The 25,446-nt window shown below is 53.0% G+C and overlaps 1 protein-coding gene across 1 annotated transcript in view; it reads left to right on the top strand.

Moving 5' to 3' along the window:
• The first annotated feature begins 883 nt into the window (after window positions 1-883).
• PCSK7 (proprotein convertase subtilisin/kexin type 7) overlaps window positions 884-25,446 on the top strand; it is a 52,022-nt gene continuing 27,459 nt past the window's right edge. The window contains exons 1-8 of the mRNA XM_034754398.1: window positions 884-1,039; window positions 5,798-6,310; window positions 7,162-7,296; window positions 8,513-8,678; window positions 12,012-12,102; window positions 13,876-13,930; window positions 16,593-16,731; window positions 20,109-20,209. Of these exons, the coding sequence (XP_034610289.1) occupies window positions 5,810-6,310; window positions 7,162-7,296; window positions 8,513-8,678; window positions 12,012-12,102; window positions 13,876-13,930; window positions 16,593-16,731; window positions 20,109-20,209 (1,188 nt within the window). The 5' untranslated portion in view covers window positions 884-1,039; window positions 5,798-5,809. The remainder of the gene's footprint in view (window positions 1,040-5,797; window positions 6,311-7,161; window positions 7,297-8,512; window positions 8,679-12,011; window positions 12,103-13,875; window positions 13,931-16,592; window positions 16,732-20,108; window positions 20,210-25,446) is intronic.

Below are 25,446 nucleotides of genomic sequence, written 5' to 3'. Positions count from 1 at the left end.
CACCCTAGCGAGCTCGCCCCGGGCCCGGAACCCTACAGACACCCTAGCGAGCTCGCCCCGGGGCGGGAACCCTACAGACACCCTAGCGAGCTCGCCCCGGGCCCGGAACCCTACAGACACCCTAGCGAGCTCGCCCCGGGGCGGGAACCCTACAGACACCCTAGCGAGCTCGCCCCGGGGCGGGAACCCTACAGGCACCCTAGCGAGCTCGCCCCGGGAGGGAACCGATAGAAGTCCCGCCGTTGCAAGCATGGGATTTCCAGCGAGCCCGGGGGGGCACACCCGGAGCTGATCCCGGGAAGGTGGCACAGGGCAGTGGCAGCTCAAGTCTGACCAGGGAATTAGGTCTTGTCCAAAGACACTGGGACAACCCCAACCCCATCCCCAGAGTGACCCTCCCCCCGCGGTGACCTGTGGGCTGGCGGCTCTAGGGCCAGGCCTGTGGGGAGAGCGGCCAGTGCCCCAGGGAGGCGCTGGGAGTGGCAGTGACCTGGGTGCAGGGATGGAGGGAGGGGGGCAACCCCTGGAGTTTCCAGCAATTAAAGATGAAACTGTAATTAGAGCTGATGTCAGGTGATGCAACCTCCAGGAATACAGCCGGACGAAACGGCCACCCCTGGGTGGCGGGCGAGCAAGGGGACCGGGGCGCCCCCAGGCTCCCCAGAGCTGGGCCCCCCGACCGTGCGGTGGCCGCAGACCCCAGAGAGCCGCCAGCCTGAGCCCCGCACAGCTGCCCGAGAACGAAGCCCGTGGGCGATACGGGGCCCCGAACGCTGACCACGTGGGTCCTAGAGCCGGCCGGGGCCCGGGCGCGCTGCAGGGGAGCGGGACCCCCCTGGCCCCCTCCCGCCGGCCGAGCACCCCGCGCCTCCCGCTGCGGAGCTAGGGGCGGGATCCTGGGACGGGCGGACGTGACGCACCTGTCATCGGCTACACTGTATCCTGGGGCCGGTGCGGGCTCCACCGGGCGAGGAGCCGCCGGAGCCGGGAGGGAGCGAGAGGGCCCCGGGCCGCCCCGATCTATGAGGCTCCCTGCACGGTGAGGGCTGCGGGGAGCTGGGGGGCAGAGCAGGGGGCACCGGGGAGCTGGGGGGCACCTGGTGTGTGTGGGGGGGGGGCGCTAGAGGGGGGGCGGGGGGGCAGAGCAGTGGGGTGCAGGGGCAGCTGGGGGGCAGAGCAGTGGGGTGCAGGGGCAGTTTCGGGGCACAGGAAAGGGACTAGGAACCAAGTCGGAAGCAGGAATGAGGTGAGGTGGGAGGCTAGGGCCAGGGCTCAGGGAGCTGGGCCGAGGGGGCAGCATGGGACGGACATAAGGTGAGGAGAGCAAAGGAAAGAACTGGGCAGAGAGAGCTTGGTGTGGGGACAGAGTCTGGCAGGGGGCCAAGCGGAAGCCAGGAGAAAGGGGAGTGAGGGTGGGGGCTTAGGCAGATGGGAGAGCTGGGAGTTAGGGGTCCCTTGGGAGAACACACAACAGCATTTAATTCTTCCCTTAAAGGAGTGATTTATCCAACTCTCCTCCTCCTCCAGTCCCCAAATAGCTCTCTCTTCTGGTGTGTTTAGGAGGAGGTGCTGGGACAGCGCAAAGTGTACCCTCTTCTGAAGGGGCTAATCCTGTCCCATTTGCTGGGGGCTGGACCAAGACACGTCTGCAGCACTGTCATGTATCCCTGCCTATCTTGGGCATGGAAGGAGCCAGGAGAATAGCTGTCCAATAGCTAGACACTCAGTTGGGAGTCACAGTTTCTGGGTTCCTATCCTGCTCCTACCACTGATGTGCTGTGTGACTTAACTTCCCTGTGCCTCCTTTTCCCCCCATGAGTCAGGGATGATACTTGCGACCAATGATTACTGTGTGTAAAATACTTTGGGATCGTCCGAGAATGAGGCCTCATAAAAAATCAAAATATCATCTATCATAATTATGATTATTCAGTGGCCTCTGTGTAGTTTTGTCAGGTGGTCTGTCTTTGGCTGCTTGTTTTCTCTATTTCAGCAGCACCCTATCTCTTCCGGAAGTGGGGAAACTTTGAAGGTTTTCGCAGCTGGTGTGTTCAGAAATTTACAGCCATCAGTTTCCTCCTTAGAGGAGATCAGTCATATAAAAATACCCTGTTTGGGGTAGGGAATGAGGAAGGGAACGTAGATCTCAGGACGAAGTAGGATAGAAACCTGGCTGAAGGCATCCCGTGTGCTGAGTTAGCAGTTTCAATCTGCAATACATTTCCTCCAACTACTATCTACCACTTTCTGAGCTGTTCACACTTTGTTCTCACGCTCTCCAGCTCTTGGCATGTTTCCCTCTCCCAACATCTAGGCCTGTTTGATTTTCTCGAGTGTCATGGAGTCAGAGTTTAGGCATTTGAGGTGCTGAGCAAGCAGATGTTGCCGGTTTAATCACCCCCAGGTCTTCCTGAGTTCTTTTTCTTTTCTAACTGCACCTCAAAATCTTACAGTTTAGAACGGAACAAACAGTGAAACAAGATAAACGGGGCCCATGACTAACCCTGAGCATGAGAGAAATGCAATGATACTTCCTAGGCCTTCGGCATGATGACTTTAAGGGTGTGCCTACACATGGAAGTTGCACTAATTGAACTAAAGGCTGATATTCAACCACTGCAGTTAAATGAGTACAACTTCTGTACGTGGATATGGTCAGTTCTAATAGTAAAGTCTTTAGGGCTGCCAGATGGTGTGAAGTCCTCTTATATGCCAATACAGACTTTTTGGGGGTACTTCTGATTGTCAGTTATACGCAAGGCACTAGAGAACATTAACACTCATTCTTGCAGGTGGGTATGCATAAAGAACTACATGCATGGACTTTTCAAACATACTGTATGAACAACTCAAGGGTAGATCATGCAAGTGCTGTCCTGGAATAACTATAGCTTTACTTCAAACAAACCATTTAATAGAGGGTAAATAAGAAGTAAAACTTGAGGCCTGTCAACTTAGAGGATCATTCATGTTATTAGTTCTGTGCATGTCCTGTCCACGTGGATGTCAGTGAGTGAGTTTCAAAGAGAAGCTGTTCATTAATGTAGCAGTAGTTTGGCTAATAGGTATTGCCTCAGTTAACCATTTACTAAGAATGTTCTGTATTTTCTAAGTGCGTTCAAGGAGCATTTCATAGACATTAATTAAGCCTCAAAAATCTTTGTAGGGTGGCTAACTATCATCCCCATTTTATAGTTGGGTAAACTGAGGAGACGGGACGGTTGAGTGTAACTGATAGGCCAGTTTTTCATAGGCCTGATATTTTGGCTCACAAGACAGCTAGCTATCAGAGTGCCTTGCAGAAACGTTAAAAAAGTGGGAAGTCCTGATTTGCTAAAACTGTTCAGAAAAATAACCTTTGACACAGAGCCCTACTGTTTAAATGAGCAAGCAATGTCCTAACTGCAGTAGATAAGAATTCAAAAATGAGTAAGCAGCAGCTATTGATTATGCAGTTGAAAATTTATGCAATATGACAAAAGTCTGGAAATGGACTAAAAGTAATCTATATTTGTATAAGAAAAGAGGAACCAGTAGGAACCGAAACTTCTAAACAGCATATCTGTGCTAGGCTGTATGCAGGTAATTGGCACAGGCAAAGAGCACAGGTTGCCTGTGGCCGGTTGTAGGACTGGTTCTCACAGACTGTGGTATCTACACTCTTTCTGTGATGTGCTGTCTAATTAACTAATTATTTAATATATCCAGTCAAGTTGATTTCTGAGGGCTCTTTAATTACTGAACAAATTCAAACCTTACTAAACCCCTTGTTGGAACAGTGTCCATGGCAGAGCTGGGAAAGAAGCCCAGGAGTTCTTTTCCCTAGCCCCCGATCTAACACTGTTGGTTGGTTTGGTGTTGTGTCTGCAGCCTGATTGTGTTTTTGTCACTCGGTGTGCTAATGGGAAATACTGGAAATTGATCCGAAAGACTTGAGATAGAAAGGGAAACCGAGGGCAGGACACGTAACACAAGAACCAGGGGTCACCCAATAAAATGAATAGGCAGCAGCTTTAAAACAAATATAAGGAAGTAGTATTTCACACAACGGCGTCAACCACAGGAACTCATTTCCAGGGGATGTTGTGAAGGCCAAAGCTATAATGGGGTTCCAAAAGTTCAGAGAGAATGGGTCCTTCAATGACTGTTAGCCAGGGTGGCAGGGACGACAGGGGATGAATCACCTGATTGCCCGGTTCTGTTCATTCTCTCTGGAGCACCGGGCATTGGCTGCTGCTGGAAGACAGGATACTGGGCTAGATAGTAGAGCTGTTTTTTGTTTGTTTTTGACCGTAGTCTGCTTGTGCAGCGTCTGCCTCCTGGAGCTTAAAAGAAGCACTTGGGAAAGGCAGATGAACCGTGAACTTGTGTGACCTTTTCTGACTCAGCCGCTTAGTGTAATATTTCAGTGAGCAGCTCGGCTTTGGCCTCCAGCAACAACATGCCACTACGGAAACCTCCCTTTCCTCTGCAATCTGCAGACAGGCTTCTGGACCCTGGCTTGTGGTGCATCACTTCATAATGGAGATACGGGAATACAGTGGACAATGAAATGTTGCCATGTAGCAGCCCATCTGTCTGATTTGTTCACCCCTGAAACTAAGCTTTCACGATTCGTTTGTGTGAGATCTCTTATCTCCATTACACTTTTTAATGAGCTAAAAGCAAAAAGCCGGTTACAGTCATTCATGTTCCCTTTTCACAATAGGTTGTGATTTATTCTTTTAATTGCCGCTCCAGCCCTGTTCCCTGGTCCTTTAGCCAGCAGGAGCATTAATTGCTGATGGTGTCTGACAGGAATGCACCCCACTGACTTATTTCACATGCTTGTAAACTGAGTAGGGGGGACGCTCTTGTGTAATTGTTAACAACTAAACTGCTGGGGGGGGGGGATGTATCACAGAGCTCTAGTGACTATTAATGCACTGGCCCAGACGCATGCAGAGGTCGGGGGCAGGGGTGATATGAATATTCTCACTCCTGCGTGAAGTGGGACTGGCTTTCGGTGTGACATTTCACCGAAACCCAAACTCAGATCCTTGGTTGTGGAGTTTGAAATGCTGCCTCAAGTTAGGAGCAGGTGAGAGTCGGATCACAGAGAGGTTCCTTCTGCTGGGGACAGGCTAGGAGCATGTTTAAGGAGACTTTCCAAGAAGGATTTGGATCTCCAATGTGTCCATCTGACGTAACTACAGAGGTGTTGTCATGTTTTGTTTCTGTGTAGCTTTATGTTGTTAGCCTCATGCCTCTTCCCTGCAGTGCAGTCTGGGGCACAGCTGTCTGAGCAGAGCCAGAAGAGGAGACGATCAGGCAAACTGTCCTTTTGTTCTGCCATTCAGCAGCATTCAAAAGGAAACCCAAGGCTGGAGACTTTTTTCCATGTTGCGCCTCGGGTTGAATCTGCCCATCAGTCAATGATCCCAGGATACAAATCAGCAGTTTGTCTGGCAGGCAGTAATTTCACTCGCCCACAATGGGTTCATGGCTGCCAGATGACAGGATATTTTCTCCTAGGCTGGGTGTGGCATATTCAGTTCCAAATCTAACATTGGAAAGGCGACTAACTCCGTGACAGTCAGCACACAAACACTTCTCTAGGAGCCTGGTGCTGCCCTTGCTGTACCAAAGGGTTGTGCAGTCATGGCTTCGTTTTAAGGGCGAGCTTCTAGGAGGGATGTGGGGCTTTTTGGTCCAGGGGATGTTCAGTTATGTGATCGGGGATGAAGCACCCAAACCCAGTGCGCATTCTAAGTCAGTTGTGTGAAGGACTCTCACTCTCGGTCTTTGCCCTCTGCAGCCCGCTTGTCTGATGCCGCCTTGGAGGAGGAAGGTGCCATTATGGAGTGCTGTCATGGAGGCTACACTGTGTATCCACACGTGCCTTTGGCTGAGTCCAGCCTGGATTCCCTTGCTCATGCCAAATGGACTTGCACATGGTTCAGAACTCGAGCCTGGGGCTAAAACCCAGGAGATGGCTCAAGGCTCCGGAGAGTTAACCTGGGCCGTGCACTTAAATGTGCCAGCGGGGTTGTCCTCCTGTGAGGAGGAGCTGGAGCGACAGGCAGACAAACTGGCCAGGACAGGAGGCCTGGTGAACCTGGGCCGGATTGGGGAGTTAAAGGGCCATTACCTCTTCGCCCACCAACCAAATGGCCAGACAGAACGAGGACCTGAAGCAATACGGAGATCGGTAGAGGCTTTATTTGCACAGCATGACAGCGTGCGGTGGCACTCTGAGCAGAAGCTTCTGAAGCGCTCCAAACGCAGCCTGCACTTTAATGACCCCGAATACCCCAACCAGTGGCATCTGGTGAGTGTCCTTCCTGTGCTAGTGGTTGTGGGATCTCGCTGCTGCTCTGGGCAGGCTGCAGGGCTGTCAGGGTGAGCCCTGGGATTTGCCTGGAAATAGGGGTGGGGGGAACGGCCTCTTGGAGATCTGAAGGGATTTTCTTTCGTTAACAAACTCCAAGAAACAAAGGAAGTGTTTGGCCCAGTTCCCAGCGCACAAGTGATCACGTCGCCAAACCACTGCCCTGGCTGGGCCCTTGGCTGGCACGCTTGGCAAATAGGGCAATGAGGTCCTGTCCCATCCTTGGAGGTGCTTCCCCCAGGTCGGGGGAATGCCCTGCCTCACTCTGGGTACTCCCATCTCCTAGGGCTGGTGATCCAGCGCCTCTCACCAGTGGCGTGCTCACTTGAAATCAGCTGGGCTGGGAGAGTGAGAAACTGACCTGTTCTGGTTCTTACTGGAATAGGGAGGTGGCAGAGGCCAGACAAAGCTTTGTGCTGGGGAAACGGCCTGCGTTTCACACTGGTATGGAAGTTCCCAAGCCCTCCTGCTGCTGCAGGGGATAGATACCAGTTTAAGGCCTGATTTGATTGATTAATTGATTTGGGAGTGCTGGGCTCCCACAGCTCCAGCTGGCCATTCGGAGCTTTAGGTGCTCATCGTCTCTGAAAGTCAGGCCCATAGGGACTCGGTCACGAGGCTTCTTGCACTCCCAGCCATCAGCTTCATGCCTTTCCCTAAGCAATGGCTGAGAGCAAATGCTCCTGTCATCTGCCTGGGAGCCAGGATCCCAGTGCGCTCCGACCCTCCTTCCTCAGCCGCTGCCCCGGCTCTGCTGTTGCTCATCCCTCCTTCTTTCTGCCGGCGCTTAGAACAATCGGAGGACCCCGGGAAAGGATATCAATGTGACGGGCGTGTGGGAGCAGAACGTGACAGGCCGCGGCGTGACCGTCGTGGTCGTGGATGATGGCGTGGAGCACACCAGCCAAGATATACAGCCAAATTACGTGAGTACCCCCACAGCCTGGCTCTGGAGTGGGATGCGCCAGCTGGGTCTGAGATAAGAGCAGCCAGGAGGCCGGAGCAAGTGGTAGCCTAGGAACAGCCCAGACATGAAACTCTTCCCCTTGTAGCTCACTGTAGCTGGCAGCCGCGTGGCTGTTCACAGGACTCAGAGCCCATTAGCAGCAGCACTTCTTAATCCACCTGGAGGTGTCTCTTGTGCCACTGATGCTAGTCCTCTCCCGCAGTCCCTGCCGGTCACTGGGAATGGGTGAGACGGGAGTTGGCACCGGAGGCTCCTGCACTCTGGTTGTAGTAGCTGACTGGCCTGGCGTGTCTCTGGTGTGCAGGAGGCTACGTGAACACTGCACAGACTGCTAGTGAGTATCAGATGTCTGGGGCCTGCTGCGCCAGGTGAGCCAGCTGCTCACGATAGGGCACGAGTATCGGAGGTGCCCACCTGGAGATCTTACAAGCTGCTCCCGTAAGCAGCGAGGCAAAGCCAGGGCTGCTCACCGGGAAGGAGCTTTCCCTTGTCTGTGGAGGGAGAAGTGGGGGTCATGTTTGCTCCCTGCTCCAGGGTGAAATGAGGGCACTTTGCCTTTGTTTGCAATCGTTTCTGTTGGCTGAGGGGCTCTGGCTTTGGGTGCTGCAGACATTCTCTGTCTCTACTGGCAGGCTAGGCAGAGAGCAGCTACGTGGGGAGGGGTGAATGTCCCAGCAGTGGCTAGGAAGATGCCTATTAAATCGCATGGCAGAGGCCAGCCAGCTGTGTGTTGCCCTCTGTATCCAGCTTCCAGACAAAGAAAGAAATGGAAACCATGTTCCTCAAGCACACCTGGTCATTGACCGGTGTAGATAAGAAGCTGGCAATCACAGAGAGAAGTAGACTCACTTGAAAGCAGAACCAGAGAGGACACTATCCGGGAATCCTGGGCATGCTGTGAACTGGCTGGGATGGGGAGAAGGACATATTTTCTAAGTGCTAAAATGCCTTTAAATGTGACTGCCATTCCACTGCCCATCAGGAAACCAGCGCTGGTTCTGCTAATACTCTTCCACAGTGATACATAATGGGGTTTGGTCACTAACCCACATGGACCCTGCCTCTGCGTTCTTTAAGCCTTCAGCCTATGCTTTCCAGGCCTGCTAACGTGGTATTAAATCCTGCTTTCTCCAAAGAAAGGAGACCTCTAAGCTACGGTTGTTGGTCTGTTTCAGAGCCCTGAAGGCAGCTATGACTTGAACTCCAATGACCCCGACCCTATGCCCCGCCCTGACGCCGAAAATGGGAACCACCACGGGACCCGGTGCGCTGGTGAAATCGCAGCTGTCCCAAACAACGGCATCTGTGCCGTGGGAGTTGCCTACGGCAGCCGCATTGCAGGTATGCCACCTTTGCATGCTGAGTTCGGTGCCTTTTTCAATCTTCTCTGCTGTGTATCGTCCCCTTGTCTAGAGGGGTGGTTTGATTGGCGTGTGTTGGCTTTGCTCCCATGCCAAGCGGTTTGAGTCAGGTTGGTGAGTTAGTCAGCATTTTTGCAAGGGAAATATCAGTGATCTCTCATTTCCCCCAGTGTTTTGGGGTGTTTGGATGTTGTGGGTTGGCTTGGACCCATTTCTGTGTTGCTCGAGCGGCTGTTCCCTACACTTGTAAGTTCGGTTGATGTTTGGGAAGGTCCCTTGCTGCCTACAACCACTACACTATGGCCTTGTGGACTTATGGCCTCGTGCAGATGTCCAGGAAGCCAGTATGATCAGACAGGGCCACTGACACGCCTGGTGGTTTGGAGAAAGTCTGGTTTCTTTTCAGCGCTGAAAGTGGTTGTGCCCCAGTGTCTCCATGGTGCGAGAGGCCCCACTCCACGTGCGAGAGGCTGGCTGGTGGATCTTGCACTGGCCATTGGTGCTTTCCACTCACAAACGGAGCCAAAAGCTTCCTGCTCTGACTGAAACGAGTCTTGGATAAACATGCACGCTGGTGCCAAGCAGTTTGGTTCCCAGAATCCTTCCACACCTTGTGATTCCAGTGAAGTGAAGTGGTCTACCATCCCCTACAGACCTTGCTGGTCACCTAGCCCTTCGTCTCCGCAGACATGATGTGCACAGACGTGGCTGCACATCTGTTCTGTGCAAAACCAGGGAAACGGTTCCCCTTGACTTTGCCCTTTGGTTTTAGTAGGTGCTGAAACCACCTTGATGCCCATTGATTTCAGTGAGAGAATTTAGCCCCGCAAGGGGGGAGGGTCCCAGAGCTCAGACGCTCTGCTGAAGTTTTATAGCCCGGCAGTCCGAGCCGTGAGCCCAAGTCAGCTGCTATGGGACAGCCGCGGGTGTTTAATTGCAGTACAGACATACCCACTGGATGCCTATGAATTTAATAGTCCTGTGTTTTCACTCTGTCCAGCAGATGGTGCTGCTCTCCTTAGAATGAATCCAAATGTCCCATGAACACCAGTAGTTTAGCACCAGCCAGCACTCTTGAGGTGCAGGGTAAAACCAGGGAGACCATATGCTGTGGTAGTAAAATGGAACCGAAAGGGGAGACTAAAGTCCTACACGGTTAATCTGTTCTGTTTCTTGGAGCAGTTCCCCCGTCCATGGCTTTTTCTGCACAGCCCCTCAGTAAGTGTGCACTGCTGTAGGGCCCCTCTGTAATGTGCACCTGCCTGGTTCCACCCTGGCTTGGAGGTTTTGGTCATTGCCATTGGAAAGTAGAGCTTATTTAGCAGAGTGCAACAGGAAGGATGGGACTGTGGTTTAAACGATAGGGCTGGGCGTAGGGAAGATCTAATCCCAGTTCTGCCAGGGTGACCTCAGGCAAGACACGTCTTTTCTCCATGCCTCAGTTTCCCCATTGGAGAAATGAAGCTGTGTCCCTTGCAGAGGAGGTGAGAGCGTAAATGAATGTCTCTCCCATTCGTTGCAGTAGCTCTGTGGATGGAAGGTGCTATAGATGTGCAGAGTGTCACTATAGTAATTAAATTGGGTGCCAGCAGCCAGATTTTGTTCTCTAGGGCATAGTAAATTAAACAATATGAAGTGTTGCCATAAAATGACCCCATGGGTTGGAGGGAGAGGAGGTGAGGAAAGCCAGCTGCACTCTCAGTTTATTCCTCAGGAATCTGTGCTTCTAAGAGTGATCAAACCATAATCTGAACCTGCCCGAGTCTGTGAATTGGGTACAGCTCAAGCAAGGTGGGAACCAGGCGGATCAGCCTCTGGCTAAGGGGTGGGACAGGGGACGTCTCCCTCTGCCAAGCATTCACTTGCAGTCCTGAGACCACACATGGCTTGGTGCAAGGGCTGGATTTCAGAGAGCTGGGAGTGGTGCAGTGCCAGTGCTGCTTTCATTCGACTTCTTTGGCGCTGGGGCGGGGACTATTCCAGTGGGACAGCAAATAAGGCACTTGTGCTGCACCGGCCTGGAGCGGAAACTGGTGGGTGTTTCCTCGGTGACACAGATTTTAACTCGGGCGTATGCATGGTTTCCATTTGTAACGTTATTTGCTAACCTAAACTGTGATGCAATACCATTTGACTATCGACTCTTTGGTTCCCTGAAAGCATGTGTCCAGTTTAAGATTTCATTTGTTTTTAATCTAGCCTCTGGAGTCGGGGTTACTCTACTGTGAAATACTCAGTGTCTTGATCACAGAAATCTGGTGGTCCTGCAGCTTAGAAGCCTTTCTGATTAATAATAAATTGAGCAGATACATATCCGCTTCTGCCTAAAGGATCCCTAAATACTTAGCAACCTATAGATAATGGGATCGTTTCGCCCACTGCTGCATTACAGCTGTGTCTGGGGTGGAACACATCAGCTGTGTAACAGTGCACAGCACAGCAATTTAGGACAGGTGGCTTAAAAAATACGGTCTCCAGCTGAGACTATAGGGGGGCTGGGGAGGCAGAATAGAATTGTCTGAATTGGAGTATGGCCAGGATGCCTCAGTCCTAGTGAAAAGCACCAGGGGATCTTTGGGGGCCCCAAGGGCACATCTGTGCTGCAACTGGGATTGAGCCTCCCAGCCCGTGTAGACAGACTCGTGGCAGTGGGATTCACGCTAGCATGCGAGAGAGAGCCACGTGGCTGTTACAGCCCTGGTGGAGACTCGGGCTAATCACCTGATCGGGGGGCGGGGGCGGAATTGAGCTTGTGTGACGAGCTGGTGCGGCAATGTCCACATTGCTATTTCTAGCCAGCTAGAGCCCCACTTGTGTGAGTCTGTCTCCCCAGCATGCTCCCAGCGCGTGTGGACGTACCCCAGGAGGTCAAGACTTTGGCCTTTTGTCTCATCTGACCCACCCTTTCCCCTTCACTCATCCCTTTGCCGCCCTTCCCCATCCTCCTACTCCAGCTCCCAAGTTCAGAGCAGAGATGTGCAAATCACCCAGTGACCGGACGCTGCTTCCAGGCAGCAGCCCCTCGTGTTTCACTGGCAGACTCCTTATCTGCCTCTCCTTGCCGTGGGGTGAGGGGCTCTGGCAGTTTGTAAATGGGAGGCTTGGGCTTTCCTTTCACTAGCCCAGAACGAGCCTCTGAGTGGCTTGACAAGCCCTCGCCTGAGTCCAGGGAATCCATCTCCAAGCGAACCGGTTTAGCCTGATGCTGGGACCGTAGATGTCCCTGCTGGGAACCTGCCGAGGAGTTGGTTCACACTGTTTTTACAACTAACACGATCCATTACAGTCATGCTAATTGTCCTTTGTTGTGCAGGCATCCGAGTCCTGGATGGGCCCCTCACAGATAGCATGGAGGCTATCGCTTTCAACAAGCACTATCAGATCAATGACATCTACAGCTGCAGGTGAGCCCAGAGCACCGTGCTAAGGGGCATGGGGCAGGTCCTGCCAAAACACATGGCACAACTGCCCTTAGCGTGAGTGGTGCCGAGCCCGGTGCTGGGCTCCTTTCCCGGGATGTACTGGCAAAATCAGAGACGTGGTTGTCTGATTGTTACGGGGCTGCTGCCCTGTTCCCTCCACACCAGCTCCCGTCCTTCCCTTCCGCTTCTAAGGAGCAGCTCGGCCGTGAGCACCAAAACCCATAGCACCTTTCCCCTTTGTGTGCTCACGTTTAAACGAGATTAAAACGCTCAAGGGAGGTTGCCCCCTTTCCTCGGTGGGATAATGTCTGCTGGAAGGAACGGCCGGTCTGGAGACACACCAGCTGTTTGGGGCCAGGAGGAGGAATTCTCCTGGTGTCTGGTCCAGGAGACGGGGATACCCAGAGAGATGCACTAGGACTTTGCAGATCTCTAGCTTTCATTAAAAGGCTTTGAAGACCCCAGTGAAGGCCCATGAGATGGGTTGGCATTGCCGTCCCTGCTGGGAGGATGGGAACTGAAGTGCAGAGGTTAGAGGCAGAATCCTGGCGCCCTGGCTTCCAGTGCATTGCTCGGAGTGCTAGCCCACACTTCTGTCCTCCCAGCCCTGGTTTGGGCTTCGGACCTGGGATCCCGCGGGAAGCACCAGGGGGCTCTTAGCGCTGCATTGGGAGCCTTGGCCTGGTGTCCCGGGGGCTGAGCTTTTATTAAGCCATGTGGTATGTTTCCTCCTGGCGGCAGAAGAATCCACACCACAAACACAGCCGCTGTGTGCGGGGGTCTGTGCGTTCTCAGCAAGGCCCTGTCTGGAAGGAAGGCAGGAGCTGGCCGTGGGGACACGGGCTTGGGCTGCATATCTTTTGGAATCAAGCTTTCCAAGCGTCTCCTGCCCCAGCCTGCCTTGCCAGGAGTCCTGCACAGCTGAGCCGGGTGGAGGTTTGCAGCCTGTCATATTTCAGGGGTGGGGCTGTGATTTTATTGTTACTAAGAGACATGTCGGTGCTGTTGAAGGCTGAAGTACACTGTACTCAGTGCCCCTGGATGGGAGTCTGTCTGTGGGCCTGTCCCTTGGGAGATTCTCTAGCGCCTTTTAAAACTGCTCCAACTAAACTGACTGTAAAACCAGTTAGAGCTGGGGGGTAAACCCAGTTAAGGTGGCTTGACCAATTCTTAATCAGCCAGCTTCCAGACGGGTGTAGACGGCCCCCGGTGACACCCAGCCTTGTGTGAAGGTGAGGCTTACAGAGGAAACTGGAGCCCCGAGGCACCCTGAGTGGGAGGTGCATTGTGAGCTGGAGTGTCTGGGGAGAATAACCTTACCCCAAATCAAACCATTGGAATCAGAGCCGGAGCATGGTCTGAACACGAGGGCAGGAGCCCAGGGCCCCCTCGGATGGATGGGAAAGTGCCGAGTGCTCCGCTCCCAGATGGCTGAGAGCTGGTCCTGTCTGACGAGCGCTTGGGGGCCTCTGCCCAGGTTTGCACTTAACTGGCACTAACCTGGTTGGCAGATTGGATAGATGATGGCCATGGCGACTGAGCTCCTTTCCTGCCCTAGAGGTGGGCCTTGCTGGGCAGGGTCGGGCTGCATGTGGGAAGCTGCTCCTTGACCTGTCTGTGCTGCATCTGTCCTGTGGACTGATAAAGGGCTGCCAGTCGGGCCCCTTTTCCCAGCACTACAGTCACGCATGAAAACTTGAATTCAAAGCAGCATCCCAAGGTGACTGTGTCTTTTCATGGTGTCTCTCTTCACAGCTGGGGGCCGGATGATGATGGCAAAACTGTGGATGGTCCTCACCAGCTAGGAAAGGTATAAAAAAACGGAGCCAGCCCCAGGGCGACCACCTCGCCGGGAAATGCCTTGTAATTCTCGGTTTGCCTAAAGCCCAGAGCAGCAGGGACTGCCCTGTGGTGCAGAAAGCTCTTGTGCAACCCCATCGTGCAGCGCACACCGCCCTAGGTCACCGTGCCCCAGGGAGAGCTGTCGTTGCCTCAGAAAGAGTGACAGCCGGGGTTGTAGGGGATGGTGACTTGAAGTTCCAAGGAAAAGTTCATCTCACTGGGAAAGGAAGAGGCTCCAAGGGGGCCGAATAGACTCTCAGCCCCTTTGATACTTAACAGCTTTTGTATCAGTGAGCGGCTCAGAATCCAAGGAGTGCAACCTCGGAAGGCCTGGGAATGAATAAGGGATTCGGGCAAAGTATCCAGACCCTGATGAGTGAGATAAATGGCAGGGGGAGTCAGTCTGGAAGGGGCATGTAAAGGCGTTTAAGATGCCCCTGCCTGGGAGAAAGAGGTGGCTGGAAAGGAGAAGGAAGGAAGGAGTGATTTCTGGATTAACCCACCTGGGGGCTGGCTGGACTTTCCTTCCCTCTCCCTAGAATGGCTGGTCTGGCAACTGCTGGAGTGTGGAGATAATCTGGCCCCTGGCAGACTCCAATCTAGCTCCACTGCTTGTTAAAACATTCTATCAGGTCTATGAACAGCCCCTTCACTTCTTGCAAACAACTGTAAGTTATTGTGGCTGTGGGCTGAGGGTTTCTCTATATTTAGTCACTGCTCGGCACTGCAGCAGGAGAGCCTGCACTGTTACTGAGCAGCAAATGAAACACCCCCCGCCCCCCCCAAAATGCAGGCAGAATCCAGGCTGCTGACTCTGATGCAGATCAAGGCCTGGCCCATTTCCGGCCCTAACGCATCATTAAGACACTGATGCTCTTGGCTTTCGCTAATGTGAGCATTTATCACAGCCATGCTGTGCACTAGCTCCCCATCCATGTGCCCGCCACCCAGTGACTTACTCATGTGAGTAAGAGCTATCAACCCCCTCGTTTTTATCCATAGAGTACTTGATGGGCGAGAGCCTGGCTGACCCAGGGCCTGATCCAAAGCACGTTAAAGTCAAGGAAAATATTCCCATTGGTTTCAGAGGTTTTGGGATCAGAGCCCGTCACAAACTCCCGAGAGTGCCCTGTGGCTGTTCTGGGGAAGGTGTGCAGCACACCTCGGGGAAGGTCTTGGGAGGCCGAGGCTGTGAGTGGAGCTGTGGAACTCCCTGCCTCTGGAGACCAGGATGGACACATAGCTCATCTCTTTGCCCCGGCGTTCCCTTGAAAACAGGGAGGCTGCCCAGTGGCCAGTGAACATGTTCCTTCCAGAGCCCTTTCTGCAGAACAGCCCATAGAAATGCACGCTCACCAGAGATGGACAGAAGAACATTGTCCCAATTCCCTAACAGCCTTCACCCTTCACTACCTTGTACGTTGTATTTGATGCCTAGAGTCTACAGTAATGGGCTTAGCTAGATGATGCCTCCTTTGGAGCGAGCGCCTAGAAATTCAAGTGCATGGCTCGTGTTTAGCTCTCCACTAACACAGGATGGGGTTTCACTATATGCATCCGAAGAAGTAGGCTGTAGTCCACGAAAGCTTATGCTCTAATAAATTTGTTAGTCTCTAAGGTGCCACAAGTACTCCTGTTCTTCTTTTTACTCTCTGTAGAGTTCGTTCTGCCACGCTGTGGCTGCATCTCTGCAACCACAGAACAACAGCTGGGCTGGAGCTCGGTGGCATGGATACGGATGCGTTAAAGCATATATCTCTGTCACACTGTGGTTACAAATGGATTCCAGTTGTGCCTGTTCATTTATTCTTTCCCAGCATTCATAGGCCTTCCAGACTGCTGAGACCAGCACCTGGGTCTCTAGTAGCTACCTAGCACCTTTGTAGCACGGTTCATCCAATTATCTCAGAATGTGTATAACAGATGCAGCCTCATACCGCTGCTGGGAGGCAGGAGGAATGATCTTTGTTTCCTAGTTGGGTAAACTGAGGCACAGAGTGGTTATGACTGACTTCTGGTCACACAGTGAGCTGGGAATTGTAGCCAGAGGGTATTGACTCCCAGTTTCCAGCTCTGAGTGCCAAGACACAGTTTCTTAGCACATAACGTGCTCATCAGCGGGGTCCATGCAATGAGCTCTTTACTAGATACGAGGGTCATTGCCTGTGCCTTTGAAAGTGCTGCCACCTCTGGGTTGGAACATGGGTGCTGCTCATGGAATCCAGCAATGTTACACAATAACGGGTTTAAGACAGGTTACCTTCTCCAGCTGAAACTGCGGGGAGATTGTAAGAAAGCAGAACGTGATTCAGATCAACATAGTCAAAGCAGAGAAATATGGGCATCAGGGTCTGAAAGCTCTTTAATGTAAACTTGGGTAGCTGAGTCCAGACCTGGTGTAAGCAGGTTCAACTCAATTGGCTTCAATGGAGCGTCACCCTCTTACGCCAAGTCTGAAATTGACCCAGCATTTGCTGGTGGAAATGCTTTATAAAAGCACCTGGTTTCAGCAGGGCAGAGTGCAGAGCTGGGCGTTTTATGGTTTCTGGCTGGAATTGTGCCGGTAAGCCTGGATAAGGGAACAGTGGGAACTCACTCTTGAGCAGTAACATGGCTTTTCTCTTCCCCAGGCTGCCTTACAACATGGGGTGATTGCTGGTCGCAGGGGCTTTGGAAGCATTTTCGTTGTGGCCAGCGGCAATGGAGGGCAGCACAATGACAATTGCAACTACGATGGTTACGCCAACTCCATCTACACCGTCACTATAGGTAACCTGCCGTGTGCATGTGCCTGTAACCCGGCCCCACTTTTCTGAGCACTGACGATTGTTGAGTAGCACCGCGAGTTGCCAGGTCTGCTCTCCAGTATGACCCCAGCAAGGAGCTGAGATCAGAGTCCTCTCCACAGTCCGCGTGGCTGCAGGCACCGACTTTAGGGCCTTGGAACAGAGGTGTGCATGAAAGGCTCTCGCTGCTGCTTGGAGGGAATTCTTGTGCCATGCCCTAGAGAATGATTTTAAAAACGAGAATTAAGACTCTATTTTTTAAGGCAACATCTAATCCGGCTTCTCTAGGGCAGAAGCTGAGTGTGAGGTGGTAAAATCTGTGAAATAGTAAGCAGAATGAAGCTCTTCCCTGTAGAGCTGCCAGCCATGACAAAATATGTTTTGGTCTAGTTTCTCCTTCACGCCTTCCAGGGATCACCCACGTAATGTCCCTGTCTCTGTCAGAGTTGTTTGCACTGAAAGCCATCATGCACCAATCAAAAACCTACCAAACGGCAGCTGTTCTAATAGAAATCGCTGAGCCATGACCCCAGAATGACTGATTCAGGGGTTTGCCCCAAAGCCCAGGTTCATGACTACAACAGCAACCCAGCCCCTGTGACAGACGAGCATGCAGGAGCTGAACAGTAGACAATGGGCACTGGCCGCATAGCCTGCTAAACTGGTACCACTGCCTAAGGAAGCTGGTAACTCCTGCCCTAAGCATCCCATTTGGAAATTCCCAGATTCCCAAGTTCTGATCCGGCGAGGGTCTCCCTCCAAACTGCTTAGAAATTCCACATCCGACAGGGCACGTCTGTAAGCGTGAGTGGCAGGGGAAAGTTTTCCCTGGCTAGCTGGGAAAAGCACTTTGAGATCCTCGGATGAAAGAGAAGTGCCTCTTCAAGGGTGTGAGAATCTGCCAGAGCCATTACATCCCCACCTGTCTGATTGCAGCTCTTCCGCAGTGCTTCTTTCCCAGATTTAAATACCCATTCGCTTGGGGGAGGTGGACCAGGGTGGTGGGGACGGGGGAATGACAGAAGCTATAAGATTATGGGCTTCCTGGGACACCATAAACAGTTTAGAGCACGTTCATTTTGAACAAGTAGCTTTATCCCTTGCAATGAGCCTTCGCTGCTGCAGTATCCCTGCTGGGTGGGGTTTTAGTTCCTAACCCCCCCGAGACGCCGCCCGTGACAACAGATGGCTCTGTAAGCTCTGGGGCCCAGGTGGAATGCAGGTGATGTGGGCTCCGCAAATGAAATGTAACTCTGTGATTGATGGCTTCCATTTACTGTGGCTAATGTAGGACCAGCAGGGAGAAAATGCATATTAAAATCTGCTCTCGCTGCAGAATGCGCAGTTAATGAGACGTCACCAGTATCTTCCCCACTTGCCTTCCTCACGTGCATTGCAGGAGTTTGCTGCTTTCAGCTTTGCTGAATTACTGAAACTTTCCCCTTCAGGCAATAGTTCAGCTTTGCCCTGCATGAGAATTAGTGAGGAGGAAGGCATGGCACGTGGGGCTCGGTACTAGGAACACCTGCCCTTTCTTGCTGTACAGCCCCTGGCAAGTCACTTCGCTGCAGCTGTTTCCCCAGCTATAAAGTGGGAGTAACTTGCCTACCTCTCATAGATGTCGGGGCTGATGAATGGTTGTGAAGGGCTAATTATTAAGACATCCAAGTAGCTGCCTGTGTTGATGATGATGATAATGCAGAGAAATGCAGCAAGTCTTCCCCTCCCATGCTCCCAGTGTATGAGAGGGGTTTTTCCATTCAGTTTAATATCCAAGATATTTCTGTATCCCGGGGAGGGAACGGGTGTGATGGGGATTGGGAGGAGATGCTTCTTTATGAGACTCTATACCAATGTGGCTATGGATAGAAAACTTGCTGAGAAACATAGCAGGCGGAGAGCTCTGCTTCGTGTCATCTGCTGGTATTTCACTGATTAAAATGAGGCTTAATATGGTAAATGTCTCTGGAAACTTCTTCTAGAGGCCAAGCAGGGCACGTGTTTGCTGCAGGGCCCCTGTGCTGACACTGGAACAGGAAGGCTTTGTGGGAGGGTATGTACGGCAGCCCCAGCCCTGTAGGCCGCTGCCTGTAGTTACGTGTCCGGGCAGCAGAATTACAGCATGCACCAGAGCCTGTGTTCCAGAACCGGACACTACGGGCAGCGTGCACAGGAGATAGCTGTGTTATAGTCTGACATACCGGTACTTAGCTCCTTACAGTAAGTTGCTATGGGTATTGTTCTCCCCACAATACAGCTGGAGAAACTTGGGCACAGAGAGGGGAAGGAACTTGTCTAAAATCACAGAAAGTCCCGTGCAGAACTGGGATTAGAATCCTGTTCTCCGGGTGCTGGTTCTGTGATGTCACAGCTAGACCGGGCTGCCCCTCCGTAGATCCTGTAATCACGCTGTCTTTCATGGAGACTGATGTGTTGAGCGAAGACCATCTTGGGATATTTCTGGTTTCATAAGCAAATTGCTTTAATTGACATTTTCTCTGTGCTTTCCGAGATGGAATTTGCGCGTTGTTCACACTAGACTGTCATGTGTGCAGGTGCATGCCAGTGAGTGACTGGTGAAACCCAGAAGGATTGGAGGCTTGCTTTGGATAAGCCTGTCTTCAGACTGCTGAGCACTGCTCAAAATTCAAAAGTCCTCTGGATTGTCCATCTTACAAACGGCGTCATAAGGGATCCCTCCTGGCCCCACCTCCTTCCCAACGTCCTGTTCCCCAGCTTGGCTTCCAGCAGGTTTCCTTCCGGGGATTGCTGGCGATCCCTCGTCCGGGCACTGTGAGAGCCAGCGTACTACTAACCGTTGAGTTCAGTTGCTCAGCTGCAAACTCCCAATATCCTCCTGGTTCCCAACCTGCCCCGGAGGGAAGGGAGAAACCGGAGGGGTGATGTGGCCATGGAGTAATTGGCCTGAACAATGGGTGCCTGTGAGCTGTTTGGACTCTGATAGCCACCTCCCTAGAGGGAGCGTTACACAGAGGAGGACCTCCCCACTGATCAGGGCTAGGGCGAAGGGCAGAACGACCAAGCTTGTCTCAATTTCCTTGTCAGGGTCACATAGGGGATAAGACTTGTTTGGGCATAACTCTTTGTGGAAGTTAATTCTCGGCCATTTTGTAGCAGGCCTTCTGCTCACCTGTGAAACTTTCCCGTACAGGCTAGTGTGCATTGAAACGCCAGGAGCGTTAGTGGTTTGATATGTGACTGGAGTGCGGCGATCCACAGCCTGTCACTTCTTTGGAGTGAAGGCTGAGAAGTTGCCTAGGGACTGAGCAGCTGAGCTGTGTAGTGAGAGAGGCAGCAGCAGCCCCTGGACCTTGATGTGTTCTCGTCGCTTTTCCCCAGGTGCGGTGGACGACGAGGGGAACAGGCCGTTCTACGCCGAGGAGTGTGCCTCCATGCTGGCAGTGACCTTCAGCGGCGGGGATAAGACGAGGAGGAGCATTGTGAGTAATGCATAAGGCAACTTCTTCCCTCCTAGCCCAGGGCTGCCCAGAGGATTCAGGGGGCCTGGGGTCTTCAGGGCACTTCGGCGGCGGGTCCTGGAGCAGAAGGACCCCCCGCCGCCGAATTGCCGCCGAAGACCTGGAGCAGAAGAAGCTCCGGGGCCCCGGGCCCCACAAGAGTTTTCCGGGGGCCCCGGAGTGAGTGAAGGACCCCGCTCCAGGGGCCCCGAAAAACTCTCGTGGGGGCCCCTGTGGGGCCCGGGGCCTGGGGCAAATTGCCCCACTTGCCCCCCCAGGCGGCCCTGTCCTAGCCTGGCTTTGAGCGGCTGCCGAGCGGTCTGATCCCAGGTCTGCTCTCAGCACTAGTGAGCTGAGCCTGGAGGAGCTGGGTGGGCAGGGTGTCACGGAGTCCCCGGGCGATGCTCTGGAACTGCTCACTACAAAGCCCGTCAGGACTCTGGTGAAGTCGCCTCTCTGTGAGCAGACTGTCTTCAGGGCAAGAAGCTCACATGGCTTCACCTCCTGGGTCTGACCGTGGAGCATTCAGCATCCTCTGCCCCTCAGTGTGCTTCCCACAGCGAGTCTGCCCTGGTGGGGTCCTGGGGAAGCCAGAGGGTCCTGCATCCCCACTTCGCAGTCAGACATGACTGTTAGCCAGCCAGTAAAACAGCAGTTTATTAGATGACAGAAACGTGGTCTAAAACAGAGCTTGTAGGTACAAAGAACAAGACCCCTCAGCCGGGTCCATCCTGGGGGGCCGCGAGCCAGACACCCCCGTCTGCCCTCACTTCCCATCCCCAGCCAGCTCCAAACTGACTCTCCCTCCAGCCCCTCCTCCTCTGGGCTTTGTTCCCTTCCCCGGGTCAGGAGGTCACCTGATCTCTTTGTTCTCCAACACCTTTAGCTATCACCTTGCAGGGGGGTAGGGCCCCGGCCGTTAGTTGCCAGGAGACAGAGTGCCGGCCATTTATGCACACTGGCCCTTTGCTCTGCAACAATCTCACCCCCTAGAGACTTAAGAAATGCATAGAGGAAACTGAGGCCCCCACACAGTATTCAGAGGAAACATTAAGAACAGTCCCACTTCGTCACACAGGGGCCCGAGCGCGTCTCCCATCTGGTTGTTTCCTGCCAAGGTGAGCACCCAGAATAAATAGACCAGATTCTGGCCCCTGCTACCGTCCCTCTGTGGCGCTGCAGCAACGCCTGTAAAGTTGCTCCAGCTGCTGGGATCCCTCCAGCGGGCAGGAACCCCCAGATGGCGTAAAGCTGGAGTCACAGGCCATCCCATGCCCTGGCCGTGGTGTTGGGGGGTGGCACCAGTGCTGCTGCGCTCCACCTGTCCCTGAGGCCGATCACTGCCCAGTTGAATGCTGTTAGAGCCGGCACGTGGGAGCACAACACAGAGATGTGCTGATGCCCCCAGCTCCCCCAGGGATCAGGGGAGGTTAAAGGGGTACAGCCGCCTTTTGCCATCTTTTCCCTGCCCCCCATCCTCCAAGGTATGGGGCTGAAGCCAGCTCAGCAGACCTGTGGCTGTAGCCCAGAGCAGGAATTCACCATTCCCATCCCAGGACAAAGCAATGGTCCACGTCCTTTGGTGTGCTGTCTGGGAGACTGACCATTGCTGGATATTTCAGAGAAAGGCATAAAATCCCGATTGAGTTGTGCAATGCTAGATCGTTGGGGGGGAGGGGGGGCTTCGCAGCTGGGGGTGAAGCATGAGTAATGAAAGCCCTTCTAATTTTCCATCTGCCTAGTGCTAGCATCACTGCGACATGCTGTTCTGCCTCAGAGGTAGCTGCCTCAGAGCCTCTGTTTAACCCACTCAGGACCCTGGAGCAGGGAGCCTCACATGACATGTGTCTGTCTGGGGTTTGTTCTTTCTTTGCTTCTGCTGGAGTGGGGCTGACTCCCCAGGAGCCTGTGCGGTACCGGTGCTGCCCGGGACCATGGCGTGCTGGAGCCCGGGTTCCCCTTGCAGCAGCAGGGCAGGAGGCTGTTGTCCTTGGGTGGCTGCCATCACTAGAGACAAATGGGCGAGTCCTCCCCACCTGTTGTGGGCAGCCAGTCTGGATGCAGGAGTTTTGGACCCAGTTCCTCCTCCTCCCGGCTTGCAGCACGGTTTAACTAACTGAGAGCTTCAGAGCTGGAGGAAATACGGTTCACCATCATTAACCTGTCTAGTCACCCTGCCTGAGTCCACTCACCCACGGGGTCATCTCAGCGGGCATTGGGACTGGTGGTGCTACATCATAGAAAGCAATTAGGAGAAGCACTGGGGGCAGGGGGCTCTTGTTTTGGTCTAGCTCCTACAGAAATATTGCCCAGCGGGTGATCTGTTTATTTCTGTCACGCACCGCTCTCTCACCAGCACGTCTGTCTCATGTGGATCATTGCGTCCGGTGGGCATTGCCCCTCCACATTCTTGCCCATGTCAAATTTTGTATCTAAACAGATTCTTATTGGGAAACCTAAACACAAATTTTTGTCCTAAAGCATCAACCAGGTGTTGGCTTTAACGGGACTCTGGCTACACTCCAAAGCAGCTTCTTTATCCTACCTCCTACCCCGCTTCTGTCACCATCATTAATGGGCTGTGACCCTACATTACAAAACTGTGTTCTGACCGTGATTCCAAAGGAGAACACACTGCAAGACACTGTCACATCACAGGTGGATCTCGGCTGGGCTCAGGCTGCCCAGTCCCCATGACTGTGCTGCACCAATCAGGGAATGAACAGGTGACGGCTGTGACTCGGGTTGGGTCGTTAAGCTAATTGGCTGCCTCTCCGTCCCAGGTTGGGCATGCTTAACCCCTGGCGGTTTGGGGAATATTTTATCGACTTTTCCTTTTTGGTCAGAAATAACTCGTCACCACACGAACCTGCTTCCCTGGGCCAAACAGGTGTGCCGGCTTTCGGTGCAGTGCAAAAGCGGGGGCACCAGATCCCCAGCATAGTGCCAGTTTCCACCAGCTCAGGATATGCCCCGGTATGTTCCTAGTCTTGCCAGTCTGCTGCAGTCTCAGACTGTTGCCCTTATCAGCTCAGGGCAGAAAGAGGTGTGTGCAAAGTTAACCAGCTCCCGGCAACAAGTGCATGTTCTCTGTGTGCATCCCCAAGGAAGGCAAGCATCTGCCTCCATGCTTGCAGATCCGGGCAGAGTCACTGGTGTTCTGAGCTGGGGAAGCCTGGCTTTTGACCACACTGTTAGGAGTACTACTTTCTCTCTCCCGTTCAGCTAGGCGATAGCCACCGCAGTAGCGGCAGTGAGAGCTAGAGCTCTTGCAGCATTTTGTGTCAGTGCTCAGTAGTCAAACTGCACTGGGATTGGTGCTTGCCTCTCGTCCCAGGAGGCTGAGAGTGGGACATCCTGGCAGCGAGAGGCCCTCTTCTTTAACCAGCTTTAGCTATGCCCGCTCCAGGACCGCTTGGAAGCAGCTTTCCTTCCTCTTTCAGTATTTCTGGGCCCCGTTCTAATGTGCCTTGTGTGTCCTCTGCCGAGGGCCAGAGCTCAGGGGAACTTGTGTCTGAGCCACATTACTGGGGAAAGACTCAGCTGAAACTTGTAACAGGAACATGTCCCCTTCTAGCCCCCCCTTTTTATGGTGCTTCTCTTTTCAGCCTGGAAGTGCTTTAGGAGATGGGCTGTGTCCTGCCCGGGCACAGTGCCCAGCACAGAGCAGCAGCTACCAGCATAGACATGATAGTGTGATTGATTCCCGGGCCTAGCGGGCGGCCGGGTGATCGCGCTGTAATGTGGCACATGGAGAACGTTTTGTACCTCCCGACAATTTTGTCTTAGCAGTCAGGTCCCAAAGTGCACCCAGGTGTGCACACGGCCGCGTCTATCCCAGCAGCGCTTCGTCAGGGCCATGGAAACTGCATCCTCTGTGTTTTGAGCCGTGTGAGCTGTTGGAGGTACAGGCATGGCATCCCCTGGGAAACAAAGGGCAGCTCGGTACATTTCCTGTGGCAGGGCTGAGTTTGCTGAGACATGATGCCACCGTTAAGTCAAGCGGTGCAGGTAACAGCTCTTCCTCATGCACTTCTGTGTAAGCGGGAGATTCTAGCCATGTGCCTGGGTATCACAGGCAGTCCCTCACCCCAGCTTGTCCTCCACACTCCCTCCCAAGCTTTTCAGTGCAGCCAAAGATTAAACCTCTAGACCAGAGGTAGGCAACTTGTGGCACGCGTGCCGAAGGCGACACGCGAGCTGATTTTCAGTGGCACTCACTCTGCCCGGGTCCTGGCCACCGGTCTGGGGGGCTCTGCATTTTAATTTAATTTTAAATGAAGCTTCTTAAACATTTTAAAAACTTTATTTACTTTACATACAACAATAGTTTAGTTATATATTATAGAAAGAGACCTTCTAAAAACGTTAAAATGTATGACTGGCACACGGAACCTTAAATCAGAGTGAATAAAAGAAGACTCGGCACAGCCCTTCTGATAGGTTGCTGACCCTTGGCCTAGACAGTGCTAGCTTCTCTAAAAACCCCTGAAGCATTCCTGATGCTGTTGTGGCCCAGCCCTGCGTGCTGCAGAGCAAAACAAAATCCCCATTCTCTGTTTGTGTGGAAAAACCAGGCAGTGCAAACCTAACTGCGGTTGGTCTTCTGTGCTTCATGGGCTATCCCTGAGCCACCTTTCCACCGCAGGGAGAAAGAGAACCAAACAGTGGTTTGTCTAGTGGGAACACACACTGCTGGGCCCGATTTGGACAATGCTAGGGATTGCAATTGCCTTTCTATAGAACAGAATCAAATAGATGGAGTTCACAGACCCAGCTATGGAGGCCAGGAGGCTGACAGTTTGCTGGGCTTCCAGTGAGAACAGGCTTCTCCTAACGCAACTGGCACTTCCTTTGGGCCTGCTTAGCGGTGTTATTTCCGAAGTCACTAACATTCAGTAGCCATGGTAGTTTGTTTTTATGGGCTGCCGCTATTTGTAAATACAAGAAGGTGGGAGGGGAGAGATTACCTTGGAGACGCAGCCTTGGGAAATCTCAGGGTGTTTCCAAGATAGCATACATGGAAGAGGGGCATGTCAGTTACCCTTTCTCTCTCCCCCAGAGCTCTAGATGGCTTCTGTTCATGATGCCTATGTGCTGTCCCTGGCTCCTTAGAAGAAACCACCAAGTTCTAAATACATCTGTCAATTTCCCATTGCTCAGGTTTGGCAGTAGTTCTACAAACGAGGACTCGCCGAAAGGGCCAGATCTGTAGCTCT

The sequence above is a fragment of the Trachemys scripta genome, chromosome 21 (genome assembly GCF_013100865.1).
Source record: "Trachemys scripta elegans isolate TJP31775 chromosome 21, CAS_Tse_1.0, whole genome shotgun sequence".
NCBI classification, from domain to species: domain Eukaryota; kingdom Metazoa; phylum Chordata; order Testudines; family Emydidae; genus Trachemys; species Trachemys scripta.
Note: the sequence above shows the minus strand (reverse complement) of the source record. Positions and strands in the feature narration are given on the sequence as shown.